The 16968-nt window shown below is 40.4% G+C and overlaps 1 protein-coding gene and 1 long non-coding RNA gene across 2 annotated transcripts; both read left to right on the top strand.

Annotated features, from left to right (window-relative positions):
* The first annotated feature begins 3565 nt into the window (after positions 1–3565).
* LOC129769689 (phosphoribosylformylglycinamidine synthase) lies at positions 3566–8874 on the top strand. Its single transcript, XM_055772102.1, has 2 exons — positions 3566–3891; positions 4705–8874. The coding sequence occupies exon 2, from the start codon at positions 4740–4742 to the stop codon at positions 8769–8771; it is 4032 nt and encodes a 1343-aa protein (XP_055628077.1). The 5' UTR covers positions 3566–3891; positions 4705–4739; the 3' UTR covers positions 8772–8874.
* A 6854-nt stretch (positions 8875–15728) lies between these two features.
* On the top strand, positions 15729–16743 carry LOC129769580 (uncharacterized). The gene is made up of 2 exons (XR_008741918.1): positions 15729–15875; positions 16318–16743. It is a non-coding gene; the product is annotated as an uncharacterized LOC129769580 (long non-coding RNA).
* The last annotated feature ends 225 nt before the right edge of the window (positions 16744–16968 follow it).

Raw genomic sequence — 16968 nt, 5'->3', positions numbered from 1 at the left:
TCTATGAACTTGTCGACAGTTCTTCCGAAGTCACTACTTGCATATAAAGAACTTCGGTAGGGTCATTTGATTTTGACCTGGGTAGATGTCCGATTTTTTACGTTGATATTTTCATTACTTAAAAAAAGCTAAAGCATTATGAAAATTTATCAAATGAGTTTGACTTTGTGTACAAATTATGTTGGCGTTACGTAATTTAAGGGGAAGGGGGGGTTTGTCTTGCGTTACTTTTTGTTACAGAGGGAGGGGGGAGGTGGTCCAAAGATAACATTTTCAGTGTTAGCTAATTTGTGTACAAGGCCTAATAGTAATTTGTGGGTCCAATTGTAAAAACATTGAATTCTCCGCTTCGTCAGGCTAATGCAAAAAGGGTCTGAATGAAGATTTATATTTTGGAAAAATACCGAATTGCTTTTAAACTATCGTCAATTATTTTCAATCTACGTGTAAGAAGTATCACAGTATTATTTTTTTTTGGTTTTCAATCGCAATTGATTGTATCGCAGGTAAACAACAAGATGCTACTTGACAAATTCCAAATTAGGTTCTGGAAAATCCAGTTTTAAGAACGGAAGTTTGTAAAACAATTACAAACACAAACCAAAATGGCGGTTAGCAAATGTGGGGGAAGTGTCGGTAATACGGACGGTGGGGGCAATATGGACAGGTGGTTGATTTGTATAGTTACATTATGAATATTTTCCAAAATTTAAATTATTAAAAAAAATATACTGGTGGGGCGAGATGGATAGTGATGTGTTGAGCAAGTATGGGCAAAATCGCATCGAAATTCGTTCAACAACACTCACTTTATTTGAGACAGAAAACATTCACCTATCCTCTTCGCAAAGCTCGTTCTCGATTAGAACGGAAAAATACTGTCTCGATTCCGCTCATCTATTCTCAGAATTTTTTGCGTTCCCTCATTTGCCTCTCGGAATGATGGTGATAGAATTAAACTGGAAACTTTTGCTTGAGCCAGCGAGTGTCTCTGTAAAATCATTCGTTTTTCACTCAATTAGCAATCATTGAGCCTCGATCGCGGCAGTAAAATATAGGTAGATAGTTGAAATTGAGTTGTTTCCTGTGCACTATTGTAATGATTTTTTGGTTTCTAGTATGAAACCACAAAAGACCATATTAATGCAAGTTATTGATGAGTGGGAAGGTGGCTTTTATGTGCACTTGAATGCTGACAAGGAAAAGAGTACAAGGGAAAATAAAATCATACATACCCGCCGATTCAATCTATTTTGACTCACTTGTTATTTTGTTTCATGCGATCCTTCCAAAGGAATATTCATTCATTGAATGTTGTTTTCCACTCTTTGTTTTGTTATGTTTTCTATCAGTCCCGAATGAAGATGGTCGGGGAGTGTAAAATGATTCATCGTGCAATCTCACGATTGTTTGCTGCATTCTTTTCGCAATGATTATTCCAAGCAGATACAAGAGTGATTTAAAATCAGGTGTGGAGAAATGAGGGAGTGAACTTTTCCATACTTGGTGTTGAGATCACATCCAATAGGGTTTTTTTTATCCCATTTATTTATTTAAGGCTCATTAGTATTTTAGCTGTAATAGAGCCGAATTTTAATCGTGTACATGTCACATGGTTATCATATTTATAATTAGCACATTACACAGTTGCCATTCGCCAGTATTCCTTCTATACCATTACATATGGTGGTACATTCACACAGTAGCCATTTAGGCGTAAGGGTATTCTTTCTGTTCTTCCATTATCCAGTTGGACCACCGGACAGCGGAGACAGTTGTTTGATCATTGTTGAGTTATTTATAGAACAGTAGCCCGATGTGTCTGGCAGAGCAGAGCAGTTGTATGGATGAATCGATCTTATTTCGACCGTGGATCGATCTCCATCGCTGATGATTGTTGCGTGGACGTAGCTATTCTGTAACAACACAAAGATGGTCAATGAGGGCCCTGAGTTTTGAACTCACGATCGATCGCTTACTAAGCGAACGCGCAACCAATGTGGCTACGGAGACCCCCATCCAATAGGGTTCCTGCTACACATAAATGCAGAGCATTGGGCACATATCGCTCCTGCATTCGTGCACTCGTAGTTTGTTTGTAGTAGAAGCGGGTTTATTATCAATCGGCGATCTTGCTCTTGATTTAAATATAGATGCAGTATTTCTAGTAGTGCGAAATTGTTACCAGGACTAGCATGAACTTTGTGAAACAGTTAGGCAATGATTTCCTGAACAAATTTCCTGAACAAGAGTTTTTGTGTGACACATATTACTTGATTTATTAGCACTCATTTCGGAATGTTCATTAAGCGACTTTCTCACTAGATTTCGATCGAAAAATTGGCAGAAAAGGCTGATCAACATGTTCGGATCAAGATCAAAGTCACAGAGGCACGAGCTCACGTTCGAATGTGTTCCATGGATTGGCCAACTGATGGATTTTCTCCGTTTCCGATCAATTTGCTCATAAACATATTTTACATCTCCGCAGAGCATTCAGATATCCGCAAATCATAACTGAGGATTAATTGATATTTCTGGCTGAATATGTCCTTAATTTCAACATAATCAATCACTTTTTGGCGGGACTAACCACCGATTAAGGATATTTGCACACGACTGTTCTGGAATATCCGGAAATCCGATATCGGAAATCATAACTGAGGGTTAATTGATCTTTCTGGGTGAATATGTCCATAATTTCAACTTAATTAACCATTTTTGGCGGGACTAACCACCGATTAAGGATATTTGCACACAACTGTTCAATATAGTCTACTTCTTCACGAGACCAGCATTCCAGGGCAAAAAGCACAAAGCCTACATGGGAACATACTTCACCTCCGACTATTCAATCGCAATCCGACTATACAATTGTACTGCGCCTGTGGAACTTTTTGAATAATCAATCTACTTCCATTGATATGGATCATAGCCACAACAGAAATTTTAAATTTTCTCCGTGTGTATGGCTTTGACGCTAAAAGTAAATATTTCTATGCAAAGGCACATATGTTCGCATGTTATTAATATAGAGTAGCGCGTAATTTTCGTAACTATTTCGCTAAAATAATTATTTAAGCAAAGCTCAATCTTGTCGATCCATATAAATCCTATGCAGCGATCTCGTTTGTCTGCCCAACAGATTACTAACACATATGCATGCTGCGCCTTTTTATAAAACTGCCCATATTTCCCCCCCTACATGTCCATATTACCCGCATAGACAAAAATGTTCTACTTTTCAGTCTGTTTTAATTTCAGTAAAGAACATTGAAAACACTTTTTTGTAAAACTTTTGGCTGATTAATCCGAAAAACAGTATATGCAAGAAACTGCATTTAAGTTTTGTAAAGCATGAGTTTCCAACGATATAATGCAAGTTCTTCTTAGCATGTCCGTATTACCCCCACCTCCCCTAATGTCGAATAACAGTAAACTGATTTACTGATTTAGTAGGTGTGATAACGATAGTGTATTTCTTCTTCCCTACCATAGGTCGCGTTTTTCTACCCACACTGCATGGGCACTATTTCAATTCTTGAAATCTTGAAGTTGACCCGAACTGAGCGGCTTAAATATACTCTCCGAGAGAGCCTCCATGAGTGTAGCAGCGAGAGGGCAGAATCCGGCCTCCAAGCGAGCCCATTATCACTTGTAGTGGTAACAGCAACAGCAAAACAACATAGTATTATTACCTACTCGGGCTAAACGCACGAGGACTACACAGAGGGGTCACCAAGGGTCGGTACAGTTCGAACAACAACAGGACCACATCTCTGTTAGTAACATCAGTCAGTCAGTCAGTGGTGTGCATTCAGGATCAGAGGAATCATTAATCAAAAGCTGGTCGAGTCGATCGGTCAAAGAACAGGCTCCTCTCAAGAAGAAGTAAGTATCTCTGTGTTTTCCATGATAGTGGATACAATTATTGATTGTAAATGGATGAAAAGTGTTCGATCATCATTCGGCTGAAGTGATTTCGGGCCGATAGTCGTTGATCACTCTTGATTCAATTGTGGTGGGATTAACAGGTTATGAATGAATGTGTGGCAGAATTTGTGTAGAGCAAAAGAACTGAATCAGAGACATAAATTTGGTGTTGGATGTCAGAATATCACCTAAACAGCATATTTCTAATTGAGAATTGCTCTTACCTTGAATTTTTCATTGATAAGTATATTTCCATAACGCATACAGATCATTCCTAATATAATCAGGCATATATAGAAATATTGAACTAATTCAAATTGAAACTATCGTTCGTTTCGTGTCAAACATTTTGGACGTAGAGAATAATAAGAAGAAATATACAGGCTATACCAATGCTAATCTTTCCTTGTTAATAGTTTCACATTTCTATTTTTCCAAAATTACTTTCCATGCACGAAACCGGTTGAATTATTTGTCTTCCTCTCTCCCGCATGATGTTACGCTGGGACATTCGTACCAATTATGTTGATTCTAGATTCATGCAAATAGTATGACGTTAATCGTTATCATCGAATGGAGTTGCTGAAACGAGAAAGAAGGTTCTCGGTGTAATCGCAACACAAACAAATTTGATTGGGGCTAATGACGTATTACCGAACTGAATTTGTTGTTGATTCTTCCTAATCATACGTTTCATGATATTCGCAGCTAAGCGAATGATCGGGAATAATTTGACCGATTTCTAACTAATTCTGTTCTTTCGATTTCTAGATTTCACCAGCTACAACAGCCGCTAAACAATCAACATGCCCATTATCCGTTTCTATGGCCCCGTCGAAGACACGAAACGACAGCAGCTATTACGGAACTTCAAGAAGACCAACAAGCACGTGACCGATTTGCAGGTTGAAAAATGTTATCATGTCCAGAACTCCAATTATACCGAGTTCCCCACCGAGGTGGAGAAAGTTTTACGATGGATCCTGAAAGGACCCCAGGAGGAGGACAACCTGTCAACGACTTCAACTGTAGTGAAACAATCTCCCAACGAGGAACTGATCGAGATTGGTCCTCGGTTTAACTTTTCCACTGCAGATTCCACCAACAGCGTCAGTATCTGCCAAAATGTTGGCCTGACATTCATCGATCGGATTGAAGTGTCGGTTCGATATCTGCTGACGCTGGGAAAGTGCATTTCCAGCGAGGAAGTAGAACAGCTGATCGAAACCGTTTGCGATCGTATGACCCAGTGCCGATATACGGAGACGAACATCCCGCGAAACGATTTCTACGAGAGCTTCAAGCAAAAGGGGGAGAACTGGTACGTTGTTCCAGTGCTGGAGAAAGGAGCTGCCGCGTTGAAAGAGGTCGATAAACAGCTTGGCCTTGCATTTGACGAATGGGATATTCAATACTACACAAATCTGTTCACAAACGTCCTGAAGCGTAATCCAACCAATGTGGAACTTTTCGATTGCGCTCAGTGTAACAGTGAGCATTCGCGCCATTGGTTTTTCAAGGGAAAAATGATCGTTGACGGGGTGGAGGAGAAACAGTCGCTCATTGATATGATCATCGATACCCAACGCTATACTAATCCTAACAATACGGTTAAGTTCAGTGATAACAGTAGCGCAATCAAAGGGTACCTACACAAAGCATTGAGAGCAACCCAGTTCGATGGGCCGGGAGATATGGAGTTGCTACGCATTACATCGGATCTTATTTTCACCGCAGAAACGCACAATATGCCCACCGCTTTGTCCCCGTTCAGTGGGGCGACTACAGGAACCGGTGGAAGAATTCGAGACGTTCAAAGTATCGGACGGGGAGGGCTACCGATCAGCGGGACGGTCGGATACTGCGTGGGAATGTTGAACATTCCCGGGTACGATCTACCCTACGAGCAGACGCTCGATTATCCCCCTTCCTTTTCGAGGCCACTGAAGATTCTGATCGAGGCCAGCAACGGATGTTCCGATTACGGGAATAAATTCGGTGAGCCTGTGGTGTCAGGGTTTGCCGTGTCTTTCGGTGTCGTAAGCGATGATCACCAGCGGATGGAATATGTGAAGCCTGTACTGTTCAGTGGTGGTATCGGAACGGCGGAATCCACCCAAATGAACAAACTTGACCCGAAGCCAGGAATGTTGCTGGCTAAACTGGGAGGTCCCGTGTACCGGATCGGTGTGGGTGGTGGAGCTGCCAGTTCCGTGGATGTGCAGGGTGACAACAATAGCGATTTGGATTTCAACGCCGTGCAGCGGGGGGATGCCGAGATGGAAAATAAACTCAATCGCGTGGTGCGAGCTTGTATTGAGTTGGGTGAAAAGAATCCTATTTTGGCTATCCACGATCAAGGCGCAGGTGGTAACGGCAACGTGTTGAAGGAGTTAGTTGAACCGGGATGTGCAGGAGCTGTTATTTTCGCCAAGGAATTCAAACTGGGAGATCCGACGATCAATCTGATGGAATTATGGGGCGCCGAATATCAGGAGAATAATGCGATCCTTGTAGCGGCCGAACATAGACAATTGCTGCTAGATATTTGTGCCAGAGAAAGGTGCCCGATCAGCTTCGTTGGCGTTGTCACAGGGAATGGATACGTGTCGTTGATTGATCATCCGGCTGACTTCGAGAAGTACATCAATCGAGAGAACCGAGAAAAGTGGGGAGAACTACCATTCGATATGCACTTGGATCATGTTCTTGGGAAAATGCCCCAGAAGGAGTTCAAACTGCAAAGAAAACCATTAGTGCTACGTGATCTGGATTTGTCTAACGTGACTATCACTGAATCATTGAACAGAATTTTGTCTACGGTTACCGTGGGAAGTAAACGGTTTTTGACCAACAAAGTGGACCGATGTGTCACCGGTTTGGTGGCACAACAGCAGTGCGTTGGGCCACTCCACACTCCGCTGGCTGATTTCGCCATAACGGCTGTTTCGAGCTTCGGAATCGATGGTATTGCAACCTCAATCGGAACGCAACCGATCAAGGGACTGCTGGATAACATGGCCGGAGCGCGGATGTCGGTAGCGGAAGCTATCTCTAATTTGGTTTTCGTCCGGATAACCGAACTGGCCGATATTAAATGCTCCGGAAATTGGATGTGGGCAGCGAAGCTTGAGGGTGAAGGAGCTAAACTTGTTGACGCTTGCAAAGCAATGTGCGCAATGATGAAGCAGTTGAACATTGGCATTGACGGGGGCAAGGATTCACTCTCGATGGCTGCTCGGGTTAAAAATGAAACGGTGAAAAGCCCGGGGACTCTGGTGATTTCCACGTACGCACCGTGTCCGGATATACGAGTTAAGGTTACACCCGATTTGAAGGCAGCCTCGCTTGGAATTGAAACGACTCTCATATATGTAAACATCGAAGGTAAATTCAGACTGGGCGGTTCCGTGCTTGCCCAATGCTACGGTCAACTTGGGGCTGAAAGTCCAGACCTAGAGAAACCCGAAGTGCTAGTGCAGGCGTTCAACACAACGCAAAAGTTGTTGAAATCGGGTTATTTACTTTCCGGTCATGATGTAAGCGACGGAGGTCTCCTGACATGCGCTCTGGAGATGGCATTCGCCGGGTTGGCTGGTCTGAAATTGGATCTGACCGAACTGTACGAAAAATTTGGCAAGCGGCTGGGAACAACACTGGAGCATTCGGCCGCACATATTCTGTTTGCCGAGGAGTGCGGTTGGATCATTGAAGTTGACTCTGGTGAGGTTTCTTCCATTTCAAATGCATACAACTCATCAAATGTACCGTTCTTCATCATTGGCAAGGCTTTCAAAACCGACATCCGGATGGCGGATTCAGCTGTGGTCGAAATCTCCGGCCAACAAGTGCTGAAAGCCAGTGTTTTAAGTTTGTTCAAACAATGGGAAAGAACTAGCTTCGAGATTGAGAAGTTGCAAGCAAACGAACAGTGCGCGGTTGAAGAATATGCCTCACTTGACTCCCGAAGTGGTCCCACATATAATTGCACCGTGCCTCAGGGTTCAATATACCATGTCAATGGGATTAAATCGAAACCAAGGGTAGCAGTTATCCGCGAAGAGGGCACCAATGGGGATCGCGAAATGGCAGCAGCTCTATTCAATGCCAACTTCGAAGTTCATGATGTCAGCATGAGTGATCTATTGAACGGAAAAACAACCCTGGATAGGTACCGAGGTGTTATCTTCCCTGGCGGGTTCAGCTACGCCGACACGCTTGGTTCAGCTAAAGGTTGGGCAGCTTGCATTCTGTACAGTAACGTTCTCGCGCCTCAATTCACGAGATTCAAATCAAGAACCGATACATTCTCTCTTGGTGTATGCAACGGGTGCCAACTGATGGGTCTGATAGGTTGGATCTCTCTTCAGGAGCAGACGAACGTCGTCGAGGTACCGGATGTGGCACTGCTGCACAATAAATCCGAACGTTTCGAGTGTCGCTGGAGCACGCTGAAAATAGCTCCAAGCAAATCGATTATGTTACGCAAGCTAGAGGGAAGCGTGCTCGGATGTTGGGTTGCCCATGGTGAGGGTCGTTTTTCGTTCAAATCGAACAAAGTTCTTGCCCAGCTGAAGCGCGATAATCGTGTTGCCATGCACTATGTTGACGACAACAATAAACCGACGGAGGCGTATCCGATGAATCCCAATGGAAGTGTCGAGGGTATTGCTGCGATATGCTCGGCCGATGGAAGACATCTTGCCATGATGCCTCATCCTGAGCGTTGTACGAAAATGTGGCAGTGGCCTTACATTTCCCCCGGATTGGACTATATGGACGACTCTCCGTGGCATTCCATGTTTGCTGAAGCAAACAGATGGTGTCTTTCCGAATGATTCTTATCCTATTATATTGTTTGCTATTAATGAAACTATAAATTTTATATTTTTATATATTTCGTAGAGATTATGAATAAACAATAAAGACTTTCTCGTTGTATTTATTGTTTAATTATACAATATCCAAGCAGAATTGACAGGGTAGGTGCTCATCGTGCAATTATTACCATACCTTTGATTTGAGATGATTTGGATTTGATATTCAATTCTTTGCTTATTAATGGCGTTATTGGGTCCTATTATGTAAATCGAATCGATCATCGTTATCACTATCACATCGAGCAAAAATTCTCGTTTTGTAAATCGTTCTTGCTCAAACTTCATGTTCCAAATAACGTTTGCATTAAAAAAATGCACTTTTTTCGGATGGTGATAAAAAAAACCAAGACAGATAATGGAGTTTGATAAATTTCCCATGGAAGGTAATTTTATTAGCTTACTTCCAAAAAAAGTGTCCTTCCGGCAGTTTACCGGATCATTCGCCGTGACGGACGAGAGCATGCGTATAGGCATGTTTTTGCATTCCTATTTTGTTTTATTTATCAATTCCTTCTCAGTTTCCGAGACAAAAATGTTGGAGTAGATCTTACGCTTCAGGTTCGCCCAGAAATTTTCGATGGGACGTAGCTGGGGGCCGTTGGGCGGGTTCGCCGATTTGGGTACCACATCGATATTCAGCCGATCCAACTCCTCTGACGATTGTTTCGAGTAGTTGGCCGATGCCAGATCCGGCCAGAACACCGCGTCTTCGCCCTTATGGTATTTCTTGATGAACGACGCAACTTCCGGTAGGTACTTCGTACTATAAATTTCCCCGTTCACTGCCAGTCCGGAGCTAAAGAAGAGCGGCTTTGATATCCCCTTCTCGCTAATTGTCAGACACAGTAGCACTTTCTTGGAAAATTTGATGTGTGAAATGATCTTCACTTCAGAACTCACCTCCTTCGTGGGAAAGTGCCCTGTCAGTCGTTGCCATCCACGGTGAGATAGGTATCGTTGTCCATAACCACCGCCACGTCGCTATTCGCCAGGAAAATCGACTTGATCATCTTATGCAGCCGCTGCCGTTGCGTCATTGCCTGCAGCTTCGAGACCAGTGGACGGGACTTCCGCTTCCTGACATGTATGTACATGTTCGCCAGGTACTTTCTCACTGTTAGGCCGGTTTCACCGACTCCCGACCAAGCGCACGCAGCGATGTAGCCACATTTTCCTTGACCTTCCTCTTCAGCATCCTTTGGAGCTTTTTGTCGCTCAGGGTCGTCGGCCGTCCGGAACCGGGCTTTCTTTCGATGCTCTGATTGTTGTCCAGTAGTGCCGAGATGTTGTAGAAGCCGGAACGGGCGTATCCGGCGTCCACAAAGTGCCGCACGAGGTCCGAAAACTGGTCCGTAAATGACCCCCTATTGTCTGAACTTATCTTAGGTACCGTGATAATGGGATCGATTACATCCCCCCAATTGTCAAGCGGAATTGGAGACTTGTACCAAAGTGACTCGAGATGCTGCAGACATGAAGAGATAAAATGGCCACTGATGTTAATCAAGTCCAAACTTTGATGGAGGTATTTCCGAATAAAAGTAAAGTAAAATTCATCAAAACTGTAAAATAATAATTTTCTCAATATTTCAAAGAACAATGAATTATCTGTATTTTGATATAAAAACATTTTTATAACTTTAACCAACCCCGGGATACAACTGGTTTTGTGATTCCGGATTCTAAGTGAAACATGCTTTAATCAACATTATGAAGGGCAACATCATTAGATTGAACTTTTTCATCATTACTTCCAGCAGCACAATAAAGTAAAATTAACTATGTACCTGCGTTCTTTATTATGCTTCGATACAACGTACAGTTTTAGAAGTTAAATGTACGTTATATAGAAGTTCCCCTGTAGTGAGAGTCTATTCGTAAAATAGTGCTGACGAGCAATGTTCCTAACATATTACGTATTACATAATGGGGCCTATCATTTATAATCTTCTTGTTTGGTTCATCAACGACTCTAAGGCCTTCTACACATTGGGCAACCGCAACCCGATCTGTGTTGGCGATGTCAATCGCATCTCCAACTCAGCTCTGCACATTGAGGCAACTCAAACGCGATAAAATCGTTTTCATCCGTCATCATGCATCACACGTCATCACGCTGGCTGAAATGTCATTTCTTCAATTACCACGGAAAAACATATGGAGAGCGAACTATTAAACAACAGCTTTAAAAAAAATCGCAATCTAATGTTTTCTTAATTCGCCGATTCAGTCCAATATTAAAATCAACTGCGTGAAACAGATAACCATCATCACTACAAATTTTGTAATTGCATAAAAAAGACAAGAAAATATGACGTATTGCCCTTGGGCAGGACACTTTAATAAGATTCCACATCAAACTGAAACAACTGAAAAAATGATTCTAATGTAATCGTAATTCTTATGTAATAATAAACATTCACGTTGAACATACTATCGTTAGCGAGTTTAAATGTTTGTTAAATTCTCGCAGGTGTGCCGCAATGCTCTCATCATGCATCACCTCCGACATAATCTCGGCAGTGGTTAAAGCATCATTGGGACTACCCAGCAAACATTAAATCGTATAATTTTGCACGTGCCAAGTCTTACAAGAAATCCGAATAAATCATAATCGTATATAATATCAATCAAAGTATGTATCGTGTATATTTGAAATCGCATAAAATGTAAAAACTCGATTTTATATACCATTATCAAAATAAGTCGCAATTCGGTATAATAAACATCAATTTTATGATGTACATTGTCGTAAAATATATTTAATCCGCATCATATGCGTATATTACGCTGATGCAGTTTGTGTGTCGTATAAGCGTATAATTTAAATCGATTCAGTAATGTAGTAAATCGTGTTGCATGCTGAAGAAAATCAAGAAACAGTAAATCATATTAGATCCTAATAAAGAACATATTACATCATATTGAAATGTCAATGATGCACTCGAAAGTTTTAACCGCTGTTGAATTAAATTTCAGATAGGCGCGCGAGATATCTGGTGGATGATAATCCAGACGACCGGAGTTCGAACCCACATCGGAGAAGTTTTCACCAAACATCAATCTGTGCCATTTTAAACATTCATATTCCACTCCCAACACAAGTCAATCAAACAATTATTATTTCTACAAACATAAAAAAATGGCGATTCGTGCGGCTATAATAAACATTTAACGAAAATATTTTGCGCCATTTGTTTTTTTTCTATGTCTGTAATAAATCATGTATGAGTATGGCAAAAGTCGTATTTGGTGCTTTGACAATTCATGAATATATTCATATTAGATCGCAATTCAATTTCAACATAATCGCTATTATAGCCGGTCAAAGTTGCATATTCATCCAAACAAATTCGGTTAGCATTTGCCATGTATGTATATGGCCTCCACTTTTGCATGCATATGCCAGTTAGGCGCATTATATGCCAACCAAATTTTAGGGCATATGATGTTATATATACGTTTGTTATGCGATTTAATGTTTGCTGGGTATGCTCATCGGTCATTCCGTTCTCTCTTCCTCTATTTCATTCGTATATCCGGTGGTACTAGAAGATGCATCATTTCAATTCATTTTGAATCGTGTCATACGGGACTTGGACGCAAGAAAATTGCGTTCCATTTCATGAAATAATGTTTTTACCGTAGCGCTCTCTCGTAATTCACAAATCGGAATATCCATTGTTTATAAAGTTCAGACTCCCTCGAATCCATACATACACACGAATGTATGAAGAACGACTGTCACTACAACTGCGTCTTGCTCCGGAATATCTTCACCTGAAAACAATATAAAGAATATATGAAGTTGTATATCAAATTTGTAAAATCCTTACATTCCATTCGTGCTTCTGTAAACAAGGCCAATCTTGAAAACATTGTTTGTTATTACAACTGCCAAATGCTAATACTTAACGAACGCAGAAATCAAAAAGTCAACAGAAATTGAACGAAAAAGTTGCCGACACAAATCGCGCGCGACTCGATATGCTAGGTTGAATCGGAAAAGTTGGTCCGACCTAAGTTGCCAGTTGCCTAGTGTGTATGCTCCCATTTGATTACACATGCTCTCAACTTTTTTGACATATTCGTTAAGTTGCTTTCCAACTTAGGTTGCCTAGTGTGTAGATGGCCTAACTATACCACTCTCTCCCCAGCGTTGCCAATGTTCCAGTTTAAACTGGATTCTTCTAGTTTTTTTTTCACTCGATCCAGGCAAACAGTTAAATCTCAAAATCTTCCATTTTTTTTTAAAATATTATCCAGTTTTTTATATGTGTGCTTCATTTTGAACCATTTTTATGTAAAATAAATTCACAATGTATAAATATTATCCCTCTATCGCCCATCCCCTAATATAAGATTTTTTAGGCCTTCCAAAACATTCAGTTCAGACCAATTGATCTCCATTTCAATCACGACTGGTGCAATGTTCATAGCAAGAAATCTAACCCAAAATGGTTTATGGAGCCAGCGTGCTATGCTGACTTAGAGTTTATATGAACATCGGATGTTATAGGTCCTCCTGCTTTCGTTTTCATCAATGGGATATTAGTTTTTCATGGTCGCCCAAAAGAATTTTAGTCCAAATATAATTAATATTACGCAGCTCTCCCATTTGATGCATAGTTCGTAATAAAAAGAAATAATGCACACTTTCAAAAAATGCACATACAATATAGTGTTGATTTTGCAAGTATGCATACTGTGTATTTTTTTTCCAAAAATACTGCCTCGAGCAGGAGGAAATAGGCGATATAACATATAAGAAGTGAAGTACAATAGAATAAGACAAAAAAATTGAAGAGAAATAGCTTTTTAATACCAAAATTTGATAATTTCCATGTCCATGTCATGTTCAACCAGCGGTGTTTTGGTATTAAATGTTTATTTCAGTATTCGAATAATATTGTGAGACTTAATCAGAAATTATTCCAAAATTTTAATACATAGTTCATAGATTAGTGCAGGAGGCGTATATTTTGCGAGTTTTGTTTTAGCTCCAATTTGTTGCAATTTCCACATGACCCAATTCAAATGTTAACACATGGGAGCTGAAACAAACCACGCAAAATAGTCAAACAAAAGGTAAGGCTAGGACCGTGCATTGATTTATTGATTTCTTTTATTCTACATTCTTCGCGAGTGCGAAAAAGATAGCAGATGGCCAAAAGAAACGCTACAGAAATATCAAAATTGTCGTTAGAAGAGAAAGAACAGACGACTGAGATTAGGATTGATGCAGTGATTTATTACCAAAAACCGTGTCATCATGTCCCTCAATTAATCACACTGTCATCACCGATCATATTAAAATAAAACGGTTTTCCGTTTTTTTCCGGTTTTCCAACAACACAAGTATTCCTTGTGTTGTTGGTCCAGCGTAACTCAAATGTCTTCAGAATGAAGACATGTTCCACATCTGGCATCCCTGCCCTTACGAACGATACAAATGAACAGGTTCGGTAAAAAGAGAGAACGAACGGTAGATCCACCGCTAGTTCACTATGGTTTTTGTAGAGCGTAAAAAAAATGCAAGAGAGAGCGAGCGAAATGCAAAAAGAGCGCAAAAGATGAAGAAGATTGCCGCTTTTGTTGGTATAATAAATTAATTCGGAATAAATCAATTGAAATGGAATTTCAGATTTTTAACGTTCATTTTCAATAATTGCTTTCTGTTGTTCATTGTAAAATCTATTACATTTACAAACAATTTAAAGGATCCATTTGTGAAATGCCATTTATTTGTGCCGGTCATATTTTTTCTATCTGTCATCATCCTTATACGTTGAAGCGAGAAAGCGGGAGCGGGAGAAAACCGTCGTGAACTAGTTTTCTCTTTGAGATCGAGTAATATCTCGCAAGCTGTTCTGTAAAATGAACTATCTTGTTCATTAAGAGCGGTTTAACATGAGTAGTGCCTATTTGATACCGTGCGATCTGCTGACCTGATAGTAGAAAGCTCACGACCTTGTAGTTGTATGTCCAAGTTGTATGCAAACTGCTGCCTGTTGTGGTGGGGAAAAGCAAGTAATTTTTATTTTTAAATGTCATAATTCGTATATTCACATTCAATGGGATTATGCTCCAAAAATCTTAGAGTGTGAATAATTAGAGAAGTATGAGAAGTATTTATGAAAATAACTAACATAAAATTAGTATATAGCTTATTATAATACGGTAAAATTCATATTAAATATTTTTTTGATTTTGTGAGCTGACAACTCTTGTGAAACCTATATTTCCGGCAGAACATGTTGTCACGTCACAAAATGCATTCTGATATTCGCCAGGTTCTTGCAAGTTTTCTGAAAAACTGAATATATAGGAATTTACGTTCATCTATTGTTGGCAAATCATAGAACAATGTTCGTTTGTATGTTTTGGAACGGAACTGAAGAAGCAACATTTTTGCGGAAACCGCAAAAAGAAAGGTGTTGTCATGTCATAAAAGTATTACAAGCGAGTACGAGCGAACTTGGCTTTAAAAATTATCCAACTGATGATCCTTCTCAGTTTTACCTTGAGATCGTTTACATTTCAAAAATCATGTGACCCACAAATAAAAAAGTGTTTTTAATGAATCAAAGCGTTGTCACGTTATGCTGAAAGGGTTCATGACATAAAAAGCCCTATTACACATCGAGATTACCCGACCTGACAGTCAAACCGACATAGAACCGGAGAATGAAGAACGCGCTGGTATTACGACAATAAAATCAGATTTATGAGTATGTGGAGTATGTGACGTACCTGTAAAACTATAAAACTTTATGTTAACTTGTGTGCAAGTTTTCGATCTGATTCGGGCAACAACTTGCACTGTGCAAACGTGGTATAACTAGTGTTCATTCCATTAGCAGCTGCCACGCCAATAGAGCGAATGAATCCAGGTGCATCTTCATTTTCCCGAGAGAAGCACCGCATAAATTTCGACGCTCAGTGGAATTCGGTCTCATTTTGCATCGAGCGTCGAGACGTTGAAATATTGGTGTTTGTATTATATTACGTTGTGCAATTTATTAGTTTTTGATTAACGTGAGCTGGAAATTTGTTGAACTTGTAAGTATTATGTGTTTGTCGGTTGGTTGTAGGCTTTCGTTTAAGAATTGGTGTTTTATTTTTTTTTTGTAAATGCCGGCATATTGCGTTGCAAATCTTCATCAACATCGAATAAGAGCAAGCAAACCATTTGACATGACAATTGTCATGCGTAAATGCGAAAACAGAATAGAAACATACGGTATGAGGCATGATGTCGACGCCAACCTCAGTTTCTATTCTGTTTTCGCATTTTCGCATGACAATTGTCATGACAAATGGTTTGCTTGAATAAGAGCATTCTGGGGGCAAAATGGCGTCGTCGCGCCGGTTATTGCGTTGTAACTTCTAGCATTTGAGAAATCACCATTTTGGATCAAGTTTCCACAAGAATTTAGTAGCAAATTTTTAGAAAAGTTTATGGTCAATTTAGTAACATTCTCTCATGCACATATTTTTCCAGATTCATCAACCAACCAAAACATGCAAATCTCCAGCAACGGAATCATGCTCCACCGCACAGATCCGATGTGTTGCCAAAAGCAAGCGCTTTAGGCGCTGTTTCTGGCAACACATTTAATAGAAATTACAGTGGTTGGTTCATCATATGTGCGGAGGTGCTTCGGACAACAGTGGTCAGCATCGGAGTTTGAAGCTTTACCCAGCGTGTAGAGCCACTACTAATCGATTCGGTGGAATGTGCGGATGGAAAGATGGCGACGTTCTCTGACGCCTGCCTTCCGCCGAGTCACCTCTCCCGTTGGTGGCATTGTCACCGCGGGGGATTTTTAGCATGTAAGAATGACTAAACAAGACAAAACCAGACAATGACAAGACACGACTGCGACTCTATGTTTGTGAAAAAATAAAAATGTTAAATGGAATCAAATCGTTTATTTAATAATTATTGTATCCGAATGCACTATATTACCCCAATTTGTTCGCAAGAGATTCTATGCTTCGGCGTGGTATTGTATCGAATCGTCCATTGTAAGTTTTGGAATAAATTCATGGTTTTATTTAAGTTGATCCTTTTTCTAATGATGGAAATTTCCATCATAACATTGAATGCCCAAAAAGTATATAAAAGAACAAGTTCACTTTAGGTTGATCG

This window comes from Toxorhynchites rutilus, chromosome 2, assembly GCF_029784135.1.
Source record: "Toxorhynchites rutilus septentrionalis strain SRP chromosome 2, ASM2978413v1, whole genome shotgun sequence".
Lineage (NCBI taxonomy): Eukaryota > Metazoa > Arthropoda > Insecta > Diptera > Culicidae > Toxorhynchites > Toxorhynchites rutilus.
The sequence above is the reverse complement of the archived record's forward strand: the minus strand, read 5'-3'. Positions and strand labels throughout refer to the sequence as shown.

What these genes read in the sequence shown, in the direction of transcription:
- LOC129769689 (XM_055772102.1), top strand. Translation starts at nt 4,740, where the DNA reads ATGCCCATTATCCGTTTCTATGGCCCCGTCGAAGACACGAAACGACAG.